General features: G+C 47.3%; 1 protein-coding gene across 5 annotated transcripts in view; it reads right to left on the minus strand.

Annotated features, from left to right (window-relative positions):
- Window positions 1-14,571, minus strand: part of BABAM2 (BRISC and BRCA1 A complex member 2) — a 544,147-nt gene that overhangs the window by 14,601 nt on the left and 514,975 nt on the right. The window contains exon 12 of one of the 5 annotated variants that reach the window (XM_063649426.1): window positions 13,999-14,070. The exons of the other annotated variants lie outside the window; for them this stretch is intronic. Within the exon in view, the coding sequence (XP_063505496.1) occupies window positions 14,028-14,070 (43 nt within the window). The 3' untranslated portion in view covers window positions 13,999-14,027. The remainder of the gene's footprint in view (window positions 1-13,998; window positions 14,071-14,571) is intronic. 5 annotated transcript variants of the gene reach the window in all.

Here is a 14,571-nt window from a genome sequence, read left to right on the forward strand (position 1 = left end):
TAATTTCTAAAATTTTTTGATTTTGTGCTCTCTCCCATTCCAAACCTCATTGTGGCTATATTTTAGTCTCCTCCATTAAACTTTTCCTAGAGCTGCCAACAGCTCAGTAATGAATTTCTAGGGCTACTTACTGCCAACCCCCATTGTACCCACATTTGTTCTACAAAACCCCCTAAATGGCCCTCCCTCTGGTAGCTCTGTGTGTTTACAGGTATTGACTGGTGCTGTTCGCTCTCATCTTGGGATCTGCATCGTGTAGCTTTTCAGCAGAATTATGACTGTGATAACAAGAGACAAAAGGGATGACCTTGACCTCCCTCTCACAGGCCCACGTGGTTCTTGGAAGTGCCGGGGCACCCTAATGAAGGATGCAGGCTACTCTGAGTGTCTGGGGGAAGGAAAATAAGTTCAAGAAGGAGGGTGCATGCAGTCCAGCCAGGTGACATGTGAGGGACCACAAATGTTCTCTAAATAACGAGCCCCAGAAGAGCAAAGGAAGCCCAGAAGGCTCCTGTAACATAAAGGTCATCTTAAAACTCCCTAGGGTTGATGAGGAGCAATATCTCTGTGAAGTGCTGTCACAGGGGAGGTATCATCATCCCGCAAAGTCAAACTGTGGACTTGGCGTGGGGAGCTTGAGCTGTGATTCTAGCTCTGCTTTTCTCTGCTACGCCACTTTGGAGAAGCCACTTCACCTCTCTGTACCCCAGAGATGCCTCATCTGCAAAGTGAGGGGATGGTTTCTGAGGTCACTGCTCAGTCTAATATACTATTATCCATTATTATTATTTCTGGTATTAATCCAACCACTTTAGCCAGAGACAGTTTCTTAAGTGGAAGCAGTAATGTAACAAATGACCTCTCCCGGCGCTTTGCTAGAGGGGTTCCCTCGAGAGCCTTCACAAGCATCATCAGAGGTGCTGCACGGGTCTGAGCCGTCTATCTCCCCTTTGTCTCCAGATCTGACTTAGGACCCCAAGAATGCTGGCCAGTATCCATCCTGCTCATGTTCCTTCCACCCTTCAAATCAGCAGACAACTAAACATTCACACATTCATGGGCCACTCCTGTGCTAGTAATGGGCTGGTTCCTGCAGGGGTAAGGGACCGCATTTGGGCAGGGCCCTGGCCCTCAGGGGACACACAGTCACTTGACTCCCAGAGCAGAGACAGCTGCGTGCTCACCCTGGATGAGAGTGGGGGGCTCTGCTTTCACAGCCACGGACGGAGCCCTCCTTGGCCTGCCCCTTCTTACTGCTATTGCTTTGGAAGAGCAGGAGCAAACTTCCTGCCTTGGGCTGGCTTTCTTTTCTGCTCAGAGGTATGTGGGGATATTATCCAGCAGGCCAGACGTCTAGCCCCTTTAATGACAATAATGATAATTTACATTTATACAAGGCCTTTCATTGGGGGATTTTAATTGTATCACAAACAATAATTAATTCCCCTTTGCAAGTCTGTTAGTCAGCTAAGCAGGAGCCCCTTTACTCTGCAGGTGAAGGGTGCTTTCCTGGGCCTGCAACATGCTGGGGGTCTCCCACCTACCTGACACCTACCCACCCTCAAGTCCTGGCCTAAGCATCGGGGCCTGCGGCCACCAACCACAGCTCACGACTGCTTGTCCTGCCTCTGAAGCTCCACAACACGAATTGTTGAGACACTCATTTGGTGCTAATCAGAGAACCTCGCTGTTGGGCGAGACCTTAGGATCTTGTCCAAGGCAGGGCTTGGCCCAGCAGCACTTCTGGGGGGTGATCCTCACCCCGTCGGAACACCTTTTGTGATGGAGAGAGCGTTGCTCAAAGGCGTCTCTAAGAATTACAGGTTTCTTCTCTCTCCCGAACTGGAATCTGTCCCCTCGAAACTTCTGCCCATGGATCCCAGTTCTGCTCTCTGGAATGAAGCAATCCTACATAAACTGTCTGGGGTTGCTGGTTGATGTTTCTGGTTCGCAAGTTGTCTACTTCTGTGGTCACCCTTGGGCGGAGCTTGGTGGCTTATACTTCACCGAAGTTCAGGGACACTTGTGAACTGAATGGTAGGGGCAGCTGGAAGCTCCATCACTGGGGAGTGCCTAGCTTTAAATGCAGCACTCCAGACTACTCTGCCCCAGTCTCAGTGGTATAAACACTGGAGGCTTCTGAGTTCATTTCACTGGGGCTGCACCTCAGTGACACAGAAGTACCCCAATTTTCTGTTGAATGACTGAATGAACAGCCTTCCTTCCTAAGGGTCTATTATTCTTAAGTTCATGCAACCACTGTCAATTGAGGGACTGGTTTTTGGAGACCAAGCCAGACAATAATCGATTTGGTTTTTTTTTTTTTAAACTCACTTTATCAGAATAAATATTTGGTGCTAAACTTGAGAAGCAGATGCATCAATGCTGAGCTGGGAACTGACCCAGGACAAGGAACTCCACAATCCTCCTCCTCTCCAAGGAGTGAGAGGCAAAGGTGGAGCAGAGGGGCAAATGAAATCCTTTGCTAAGTTTATTTTTAAAAAGCTAGATCTTCTGGGGAAACCAACACTCCCTAGAGTGATTTCTGGGTCCCTGCTGGTTTGCTTTTTGCCTGAAAAGACACCGGCCCTCCCTCTGCCAAGAGCACATTGTTTGGGTGAGATTTTTCTCACAGTGGCTTACCATGGAAGGTATTTCGAGCACGCATTAAAGGCTGTTGTTTTCCTAAAACCTGCGCACTATGAACAAGAGGTTTGGCTAGTGGTGACACAGCCTCATTCTGCTTAGATTTCACACGATTCCTATTTTCTGGCCTAGAATCAGGGGTGATCATTTTTGGCTTGGGTTTGGCCTGGGTCATAGGTTTGACGGATGCTTGGGAAAAGAAACATGGGTCAGAGATGGAACCTCCTGGTGTCATTCTGTGGCAAGAGGAACACGTGGCAATCATTCCCTATCTGATTAAGTGGGAAGAACACTGATTTTGGAGTAAGAGAAAACTGAATTTAAATGTGGATCTATTACTTACTAGCTGTGTGTCTGGAAAAGCCCCCGAGTCTCTGTTTCTCTCCAGTGACCCCACAGTAGTTGTTATGAGGCAACAGTGCCAGGCACATGGTAAGAACTCAAACCTTGGTTTGCCTCCCGCCCACCCCTCCACTGCCATCATACAGCTACGGACACACACACACTGAACACCTCCTGTTTCACGTTAACTCAACAAACAGTTATTGAACAGCTCTTATTGACAAGGGCCGGGACCTCCTGGGAACACTGTCCAACTAGTGTCTGGTACCAATAGGTATGTATATAACATTTGTTGAATAAGTGAATTAACTAACTTGATACTTGCTATTTTATAGTTTATAATGTGCTTTCAAAATAATCTCATTTTAATCCAAGCAACAATCATGTGTATGAAATCGATCCCATTACTCTACTCCCCCCATATACATGAAGGAGCAGGCTTGGAGAGGAGTAAGTTGCCAAAAGCCAGGCACATGATAAAGGCAGAGCAGGACTTGGAAGCTGCAAGCCCGTGTCCTGCTGACAGCACACTGCCAGCCCTGGAGGGTCTTCCTGCCTTCTGCAGCCACTGAGGGCTAAGGCTGAGCAGGAAGGGCACGGCTCTGGGTGCACCCATGTTCCACTAGAAGGCGCCCCACTGAGTGATGCTGCCAACCTATGCCTGGCCACGGCAGGCTGCAGCTAAATGTGAGGACATCACCATGGGCCTGGCGACGTGGAGTAGTAAGTTTCTGAGATTGGAGACATCTGCCAGCAGTCAGGGTTCTTTCTCTCAGGCCCTGGGCCCCGGTCCTGCCCTGATGTGCACAGATGTTTCCAGGTTGACTTCACCGGGCTCCCACTGCCCTTCTCAGAGTGCGTGACAGCGCTTACACGCAGGTACTGTCCTTTACCTTCCTGTCACATCCTTCTAGGTCACAGAGAAGTGCGACGGGCGCAGGACTCTAACTGTTCCTTAGCATGGTGCTCTGCACATTTCAGGGGCTCACGACAGGGACAAACTGCATTCCTTCTTGTTCCCAGTAGGCTCTTAAAACCAAGTAAGGGGACAGGAAGCAGATACTGGGTCCTGGGCTGCTGTCAGCTCGCTGCCTCTTTCTTCCCACTCCTCTAGCCTCTGAGCTGCTGGGAACCGCTGATAGATGCAGAATTAAAAGGGTAGGACAGGAGTCTTTCAAAGTTTGCCCATATGGCTGGCCCAAATACAATTTCCAGCATGAATTGAGCGGTGGAAATCGGATCTGACCACAATGCTGCAGCACCCACAGAGTTCATCACAGTCTTCTCCAAGCCATTCTGACAACACTCCCTGCCGAGGGTGGGTGTCCCGGCGGAATGCCTCCACGGCACACACTGCGCAGAGGGGAACCCAGTGCCTCGGGAGTGAGGTCACTTCCCCCACCGTGAGCCTGTCTATTCTGGACCTCTGAGCACATTTCTCTGTGCTGCAAGTGTATTGCCTTTGAGGTTGAACCGTGTGGAAAATCATGTGCACTCCTTGAGCTGAGCTGAAACTGGCAGGAGGAGCCAGGGCTTGGGCTCTCCTGCATAAGCACCTGGCCTAGAGCAGGGCCTACGGCGTCTGCGGCCAGAGGACCAACTCTCTGTTCCCAGCATGGGGCACCGATCCTTCAGCCCTGACACCAGCCACACTTGCCTTGCAGTGCTGCTGAAGGGGACAGGGATGAAGAGGTGTGCTGGTGGCTGGCCTAGTCCGCTGTGTCCTCAAAGACCAAGGCCAAGCAGAGTTAACTTGTTGTTGTCCAGCTAGAACCCTGAGGGGACCCCACAGACTTCTAACATGCCAGGTACAAGGGGCGCAGGGAGCTGTGCATTTGGAAGTGCAGCTTCTGCCCCGTACAAAGGCATCAGGCCAAGAGAGCAAGTGGGGGCTGAAATTGAGCCTGTGCTCTGCATGCTAAGCTGTGTGCTCACCCAGGGACAGAGGCCCAGACAAAGGGACAGCTTCTTCTTTACCTAAAGCTAACTGTGCACCAACTCAAAGGGGGAGCCTTTTCTTTGTTTGCACAAAGGTTCTTACAGGCCAAGGTGACCCTGAGAAGCCCATTCAGTTCTGTGTGTTGGGTTCCCTATTACACATCTGGTGCACTAACATGGGCATGGGGAACTTCACTAGGATGCAATTCTGTAAATTAGAACCTTGTTTGGATGAGCTTTGAGTAAGAAAGTGATTTCTTCCTTCCTATTTTGCATTTTTAAAGGCATCTTCAGAACCCATTCTTGTTCTCCTGGCCACAGCCTACTGCACTGCCCCACCGCTTAATCTTTTCCATCCCACTGCTTAGGCTCAGAAACGAAGGCAAACACAGACAGCCCAGGGGTGAGGTGGAGTTTGGGCAGCCCTACAGGTTCTCCAGGACCGCATTTGGCTCCCTTTCCTGCTGTGTTTATCAAGCAGACGAATCAGCATTCTCTTCCAGGTGGGCAGAAATGGGTGTCCCACCTCAAACCATGCCACTGAAGACAGTCAGACCTATACAGCTGGGATATCTTTTCTCCAAAACTGGTAGACACCATGCATACCAGAGCCATTAGACCAATAAACAAACACAGACACACAGCAAAATCAACGCCGTAAAAACACAGCAAAATAAGCCCCGCCCTTTGTAAAGTTCAACAATCTCAAAGCATGCTTTGTTTTGCTAACTACTACAGGATGGAAAGAGGCCCTTTCCAGTTAGCCCCTATTCCAGGAGCTCTTCCTATTCAAGAATTGCCTCAAGTTCAAAAGCCACAGAACGCTGGATTTGAAAACCCTAGAGATCATCTAGTTCAGGGATCAGCAAACTCTTTCTGTAAAGGACCAGATAATCAATATTTGCAGCTTCGCAGGCCATACCTGTATTCTAACAATTCAACTCTGGCCTTGGAGTGATAACAGCCATAGATGATATGTAAATCAATAGGTATGGCTGTGTTCCAATAAAACTTTATTTATAAAAACAGGCAGGCAGCTGGCTAGCTTTGCCCTCAGGCTGTTGTTTGCCCAACCCTCATCTAGTCCAGCCCTTCCTTGTACAGAGGAGAAGAGATGAGGTCGCTCCTTCACAGTCAGGGTCATTTGGAGGTCCACCCAAGACCGAGACCTGACTTGCAAGGCTTGGTGGAAGGAACAGAGATACTACTGCCGGCCTGAGGGCCAACCAAGGCAGAGGCCAAAATGGCTGCTTGGATAACTAGAGATTGACTAACATGTCCAATTTCACCAGAGAGGACCAAAAAGCAGGTGGAAAATCACGAGTTAAAATCTATCCACAGATTAAATCTACAGGTTAAAATCAAATGGGATTGGAAAGACAACCTACATATCAAGCTCAGCCTGCAAAGATATAACCATTGGTTACAGCCTCTTAAGCGTACGCTGCTAGTGTTCATTCATCAGTTAGACTCAGGCACAATCTTAAAACGTCTCTGGTGAAGAAAAGTCTGGGAAAAGGGGGGAAACAGGAACTGGAAAGCCACTGGCACTTGTCTGTGAACAATATGAGAAGAAAACAGCAAATTCATGTTTTCCAGTCAGCAGCTAGTCAAACCTCTAGCAGTACGTAAGTGGTCAGAGAGGACAAACCCTCTCATCCAGGGCTGAGAACAGGTTGTTTTGGCTGTCAAGCATTTTCAAAACAAGTTTTCTTGGTCTCATGACAGGTTGTGGCAAGAATAAGAAAATAAAAAGAGTGGAAGATCCCATGATCGCTGCCCTGGGCTTCCATGTGGGCTGGTCCTGCCTGCACAGTCAGGTTTGCCTTCAGTGTTCAGATGAAGCTGGTCTTAGGGTTAATACCACCTTGCCAGTGACACCATTGAACAAAGTGATTCCTCTAAGAACTCTCTGGCAGCCAGATAATTTTTCTAGTCTGGGAGGAATAGGTCAAAGTCACTCTTAAGCCCAAGGGTGCTATTCTGCTTGAACCTACGCCCTGCTTTGTTTTAATTTTTACCTCACGTTACATGGATGAATTATTCCCCTGAAACCAAGGTGAAAAGCTATCTGCTCTGAGTTGGATTTTTCCATCTCAACCGCAGGACGCTTGGTCAGGGTGGGGCAAAGAAAGCAGTGAGGAGGCACTAATGGGGACGGCCATGAGCCGGCTGGTAGAGAAAGTGCCATTAGCTCCTAGCATCAGTGGTCCTGCTCGCTCTTAGGAGAGAAGGGTCAAAGCATAAAGCTGAGCATGGCAGTGCCGAAGGACACGCAGCCAAGTGGGGGTCTGGAGGATACTCATCAGGTAATCCAGTGAAAATACCCAGAAACCAACCAACAAGGGTGCCGAGAATACTCAGATCCCCTGAGCTATTACTGGAGAGCCCAAAGTAGTAGACAGACACCTAGACCTGAGTTCAGACTCAGGATTGCCAGGGCACAGCGCACTGAGTCTGTTCCCATCACGTGTGGATGGCTGTGTCAAGTCACTCACACACGCATCTCCCCACAAGGGACAACTCAAGTTCCCTCTGTGAGCAATGTTCCTGGAAGAAACTTGAAGAGGACGCTCTGCCCTGAGATGTGCTTGTATTCTATGAGACACGTTATCAGACCACAAGGGCTGTCTTCATTCTACCAATTGACTGTGGGAATGTTCTGAAGAAAGCAAAGAAAATCCCCCATAAGGCCTTTAAGTTGGAGGAGGGAAAGGCTGATATGTGTTCTTGCCCAGACAGAGGGGGCTGAGGATATGTGAAGGCTGGGGCAAGACATTCTTCCTTGCTTCACCCCCACTCCCACCTCCACCCCCACCCCCACTCCCACCCCCATTTCCACTCCCACTCCCACTCCCACTCCCAAACATGCACAGTGGGACCCATTAGATTTGATGTCTCTACCCAGGAAGTGATTTGAAGGCCCTGCTCAAAGCCTGCTGCGTGGAGCCTTTATCACCCAAGAGACAAGGCTAGTAGGCAGGTGAGCCTCCTTCCCCAAATATGGGGAACAGGTTTGTTCTGGCTGATTCCTGACTTGCCCCTCAATACAGGATGCCTGGTTAAATCTGAAAGTCAGATAAACGACTTTTTAGTATAAGTATATCCTAAATACTGCATGGGACATACCTATACTAAATTATTTGTTGTTTATTTGAAATTTAAGTGTAACTGGACATGTTGCATTTTTAATTGCTAAATCTGGCAATGCTAACTCTGAGGATCCAGAGTGGGGTCTCTAAAAGCCCTGGGCATGGAGGTGGCAAAGAAGGGGTGAAAGAACCCAAGCCAAACATTCCTTTATAGTGTTCCATGAGCGTGACCCTTAGTTTTTAACTGTGTTTATTAATATTTCCAAGGCCAAGAAGGATCTATTATGATTTACATATCAATACCAAAGCAGATCATTATACCAATATGTAATTTGTAAACTTACAAAAAACCTGGCTGGGTGAGGCAGCTTATGCCTGTAATCCCTGCACTTTGCGAGGTCGAGATGGGAGGATTGATTGAACCCAGGAGTTAAAGACCAGCCTGCGCAACATGGCGAGACTCCACCTCTAAAAAAAAAATAAAAATCAGCCCAGTGCTGTTGCATGGACCTGTAATCCTGGTTACTTGGGAGGCTGAGGTGGGAGGATTGCTTGAGCCCAGGAGTTCAAGTCTGCAGTGAGCTATGATTGCACCACTGTACTCCAGCCTGGCAAGAGAGTGAGACCCTGTCTCTAAAAAGAAAAGAAAAGAGAAAAAAAAAAAAACAACACCACCACACACCCAAAGAAATACCTTACCGCCTACAGAAAAAAAAAAAAAAAGATCAAATGTTTCAGCATGGTGAACACCAACAATGTGCCAGGCATTTTACAATCATTTCAGCATTTAACACTCACAATCCTCTGTGAGAAAGCCAAGGCCCACAGAGATTTAAAAACAAACAAACAAACAAACAAACCAAAAAACCCTACTAGACAGTGGTTGAACAAGGACTTGAATTCCAGCTGGTCTGATTCCAGAGGGCATGTTCTCTGTACCCTGCATATCTCCTCTCTTCTTCTTCTCTCCCTTCCCTTCCCCCTTTCCCCTCCCCTCCCCTCCCCTCTCCTCCCCTCCCCTCCCCTCTCCTCCCCTCTCCTCTCCTTCCTTCCTTCCCTTCCCCCTTTTCCCTCCCCTCCCCTCCCCTTCTCTTTCTTTCTTCTCTCTCTCTCCTCTCTTTCCTTTCTTTCTTTTCCCTCCCTCCCCCCCTTCCTTCTTTTCTCTTTTCTTTTCTTTCCTGCCTTATCTACTGCTCTTGTCTTCAGTGGACACTGGCATACCTCCTGGAACCCCCATGCTTCCCATCTTCTGGGCCTTTGTGCACTCTGTTTCCTCTGGAGGAGTGTCCTCCCCTCTCTGCACATCAAATCCTACTCAGCCTCCAATTTCAGCTTCCTGGGTCTCAGTAAACAGACATAATCTTCTTACCTTGACTCCTAGTGCTCTTTCTCTGCACGCTGCCACCTTAAAGAGAAGAATCTATGTGCAATTCTCATCCCTCCTCTAGTTCACTCAAAGCAGGGACTGTATCTTACACATCACTTAACATCGTACCTAACACCTAGTTTGAATTCAATAAACACTTGCTGAATGAATGAATGGGAAAAGTGATCTAGGCTAGCGATCTGGGCAAAATCTAATTAAATGTTAGCCACTACAAATCCACACTGGGGCACGCCAAACCTGAGTGTCAACCAAGGCAAACAGCCTAGACCCTGCAGTTCTAAACAGAGAGCTGAGCTCAGCTGCCTGGTGAATTTGGGATAACTCAGACCGTTAATCTGAGGAAAAGAGGTGGTGCAGTACGGAACCAATCTAAAAGTTGGGAAAGCCAAAGTATATGCTCAGTTCCTACACTAAGTGACTCTGTGACCTTCAACACGTCACTTCCTTTTGCAGGGCCTCAGTTTCGTAATCCGTAAAATAGGTGGAACAGCAGGACCTAGCTCATAAGGTTGTTACGAGAATTACAGAAACTAAAAAACATAAAGCACTTAGAGCTACGCTGGTGTGTTGTAATTATTCAATACATTTTAAAATTATTATTGTCTGTAAGGTGATTAGAAGGCACTGGGTGACCCATTGTTTATTCTGAGAAAATATGTGGTCTTGCCTTTATATGCATGTTCCCGTAATGCTCACTTTTCTGGATACCTGGAATAATGACAGTTTAAGGATTATCCAGTCCCCCAAATGATCAATAATGCAAAACTGGGGTTTTCTACGTTTTGATTTTGATTGTTAGAAGAACTACATAGCTTCCTGCTTTGCAATTCGGACTGTACTCAGTCTACTGAGTAGTTAATGCCGTGGACGGCTTCACTGTCAGAATGTAATCTCAAGCAGCGATGGACCATTCCAGAAATCAATCAGTAGGCTTTGAGTTGGTGCTCTTCAAAATGTGTGTTAGTCTTCAGTGCTTTGTACATATTCTGTATATAGTGAGCTCTTACACGTTTCCTGAAGAGATTTAGCAGTAACTTAACTGCAGCTACACACAGACTGTAGGCTTACTAGCTGCTTCTGGATCAACTAGGAAACCACTGTTCTGCCCAATTCTCACAATCATGGCTGCTCTAAAGCCTGTTTTTCCGAGTGCCAAGGCCCCGCTACCTGGCAACTCAGCCCTGCCCACCCATGGCACACAAGGAGACAAACAAACTACTTTTTTTCCTCAGAAGTGACTTCGGATTACAGACTACCCTAGCTCACCCCCACCCCACTTCTGCTTTCTTGGCTTCGATTTTCCATTAGGCATGACTAAGTGCCAGAGGTTCTGTCTGTCTGGGAAAATAGGAGTCACTGGAATTTTCTATCCTCTTCTCAATGTGCAGCCTCCCTGCTGCTCTGGAGGCAGCAGTAAAGTGATGTCTTTCCTTTGGCGCATTCCATTACAATACTCCTGCTTCTCTTTTGCCCATAGACGCTAGCAATAAGTTTGGCCACAGGAGCATGTTACCTTCTCTTAAAACTACTTGGTTTTTAGACTCTCAGCAGAGCTATTTCTGCTCACAAACACCCTGGGTTTTCCCCATGGGCACAGAGGCCTTCAGCCTCCTGGGTGAGCCACTAGGAAGAAGGCACCCATGCCAGGCCACTCCACAGGTAGGTGGATGTGTACATGGTGCAGGCTAAACTCCTGTCCTTGATGACTCTGTGCTGCTCCTGTGAGCAAGGGAGCAGGAAAGAGGGGAAAGGTAGGAGGTCAGAGGTGGCTTGGGCTGGGCTTTGGACCAGTAATCAGGGGAATAGGGTTCTAATCTTGATACCGTATGCCTTGCACAAATTCTTCTAAGAAATGAAAACGATGAACTGAAAGTCAACTCTATGCCAATCACTGTGCTTAAAGGTCTATATCGATTATTTCATTGAATGTCTATCACAATGGTTAATGCTCACCATATTTAGACCTGCCAGTACTAGATGATCTCTAAAGTTTCTTCCATGTTCCATGTTCTGTGACTGGCCCCCACTGTCACACTTAACTTCCTAGGATGCATTCCTACTTAGTCACCCAACTTATCTCTGCTGTTGGTTGTGGATTTTGCAGGACAGTGGAGTAGAGGTAACTGCCCCAGTGAGTTTTCTAAATTTTGGTTTTGATTTTTAGAAGAACTACATAACTTCCTGCTTTGTAATTCTGAGTGGTACTCAGTCTTCTGAGTAGTTAATGCCATAGATAGCCTCATTGTCAGAATGGAATCTCAAGGAGTGATAGACCATTCCAGAAATCAATCAGCAGGCTTTGAGTTGGGGCTCTTAAAAATACGTGTGTGTGGTAGTCTCCAGTGCTTTGTACATATTCTGTATATAATGAGCTGGAAGGTACCTGCTTCCCATTTTTGCTCACCTCTGTAAATTCTCTACTTTAATAAGGCATGAATCTAGTTCATTTTCACAGGTAGCCCTTGTGCTGAATGATCTGACAAAAGACAAGACAGAATCTTGTTTCTGCAGAAGCAAGGCCTCTGCTTGTCATTATGATATGCACACAATGGACAATCCTGATTGTTCTTTGATGCTTCCCTTTTTTCTAGAATTCATGCCTTAATGATAAGTGACAGAAACAAGCGGCTTGGCCCTCCTGCCTTGGCTGGACTCCACATCACACATGACAGCCCTGAGCAGCCCTGGCGGTACCTGTCAGAAACTAACACACACATCTGAACAGTCAAGCCTAATTCCTAAGAAGCTGTTTTAACTTGACATCTGAAAATGTATTGCATCTAGAATTATTTTATTGGGTGTGTGTTCAGGGCATATGTGTGCATGTTCTGAAACTGAAGTGTTCTATAAATATCAGATACGAGCTGTACAAAAAAGCATCACGTACATGGTGTACTTAATTCCATTTAGTAATGTTTTCAATTTGTGTCTGACCTCTGGCAACAGAGATGGAAGTTTCTCAACATGAATAAAAAAGTATGCTCAGCTACCTTAAACAATTTTCACTTAAAATTCCAGAAATATATTAGAGCTTAGTGATTACCAGGTGGGTACTAGCCCAGTACTTTCAGAGGAGGGTACTGAAGTCCAGAAAGGTGACGTGTCTTTTCCATGATCACAAAGGAAATTAATAACGGTCCCTAGATGAGACCCAGGTCACTTGACTCCCAGGCCATTATCCTTTGCTTTTTCTTGACTTACTGTAAGTTTCTTCCCCCCAACTGTTCAAAAGGAACTCTGATTCCATTAATAGCGTATGTTCCTTCTATGGTTTATTATAAAAATCCCAAACCAGCTCCTCTACCCTTTCCTTTCTAACTCTATAGGGCATCTGTCTGTTTTTCCAGAAAAGAGAATACGTGACCCTAACTCACAAGCAAGGAAGTTGCTCTCCTTGGTGATCCCAAACACTTTCCCAATGGCTGGCAGGTTAATTGGAACCCAAGCCTGAACACTCAATTGTTCTTTTTTTTTTTTTTTTTTTTTTTGAGACAGGGTCTCATTCTGTCACCTAGGCTGGAGCATGGTGGCGTGATCTCGGCTCACTGCAAGCTCCGCCTCCCAGGTTCACGCTATTCTCCTGCCTCAGCCTCCCAAGTAGCTGGGACTACAGGCGCCCGCTACCACCCTCGGCTAATTTTTTGTATTTTTAGTAGAGACGGGATTTCACCATGTTAGCCAGGATGGTCTCGATCTCCTGACCTTGTGATCCGCCTGCCTGGGCCTCCCAAAGTGCTGGGATTACAGGCGTGAGCCACTGCACCCAGCCCACTCAATTGTTCTTGAAAGGGCACACCTAAGTTAATTTTCCTGACAAAGATGTACAGACCTTCCAGTTACTTTTTTTCTTTATTTTTATTTTTGAGACGGGGTCTTGCTTTGTCACCCTGGCAGGAGTGCAGTGGCACGATCTTGGCTCACTGCAACCTCTGCCTCCCCGGTTCAAGTGATCCTCCTGCCTCAGTCTCCTGAGTAGCTGGGATTACAGGCGCCCGCCATCATGCCTGGCTAATTTTTGTATTTTTAGTAGAGACAGGGTTTCACCATGTTGCCCAGGTTGGTTTTGAATTCCTGACCTCAGGTGATCCACCTGCCTCGGCCTCCCAAAGTGCTGGGATTACCGGCGTGAGCCACCACGCCCAGCCCAGTTACTCTTTCTGTGTGACTATCCTGATAAGCTGAGTTCAGTGCAGCTTCTTCTGGCTTGTGTGACTGAGGCCAGAACAAAAGCCCTAACTGTTTTCCACTGAGAAAGCAGGATAAACAGGGGGTGCAGTCTTTAAAACAGCTCTCAGAGAAGCTTCCAGCGGAACCTAAGGAATACAGATGGAGGGCCTGGGGAGAGATGGCCTGAGGGGACTTGCAGAAGGGATTTACCTGCTGCCCCTCCCCCAGTGGAGCCAGGAGGCTGAGCTGGGCTGTAAACACTCCGTGCCTGGTGCAGCCTGGTCTGCACAGGCTGAGAGGATGGTGAGTGGCTTCCTCTGGGATGAGGGCTGTATTCACAGTAATTGATGGCCAGGCTTTTTAATGGAGCTTATCATTTCACTGCAACAGATGTCAGGTTCTAATAAATAACACGTTCTCACTGACCTACGCAATTTGGAGAGGATGCCTGGATGTCAGGCAGAGCTGGATTCCTCCCCATCTCTGTTGCTTTCTCTTCTGTAAGGAAAAACAAACCAAATCCCTTTAAGATACTTTTCAAAAGGATTCTCTTTGAGAGTTCAAGGATCCAATAATTCCACGTTATTTATATGATTTGCTTTTCTCTTCACAGCTCTACTTCTAAACCCCACGAGGAAAAGGCCCAGGAGGGACGGGTGAGCTTGCTTGTGCGGAATGGAAGGCCTTGGTGACATCAGTCCCCAATTCCTGTGTCACTCACCAGCACTGACTTTATTGTCTTCTCAGGGGCTCTGATCACCTGAGCTATGTTGGCCTGGGCCTGGAAAACTCCCTCATCTCTCTTGTGGGGAGTTCAGCTGAGATGAGGTTGGTTCAGCTGGTTGTGCTGGTACCAAGAAGATACAACCACAGGGGATGACAGTCCATTAATGGGGTGGCCTTAAACTTTGGGAACTCTAGCCAAATCACCGAGGTTAAGGGACTGTTTACTGGGGTACAGATGATGGTATCAATATTGACTCTGCTTTTAATTTAAAA

This window comes from Pongo pygmaeus, chromosome 12 (assembly GCF_028885625.2).
Source record: "Pongo pygmaeus isolate AG05252 chromosome 12, NHGRI_mPonPyg2-v2.0_pri, whole genome shotgun sequence".
Lineage (NCBI taxonomy): Eukaryota > Metazoa > Chordata > Mammalia > Primates > Hominidae > Pongo > Pongo pygmaeus.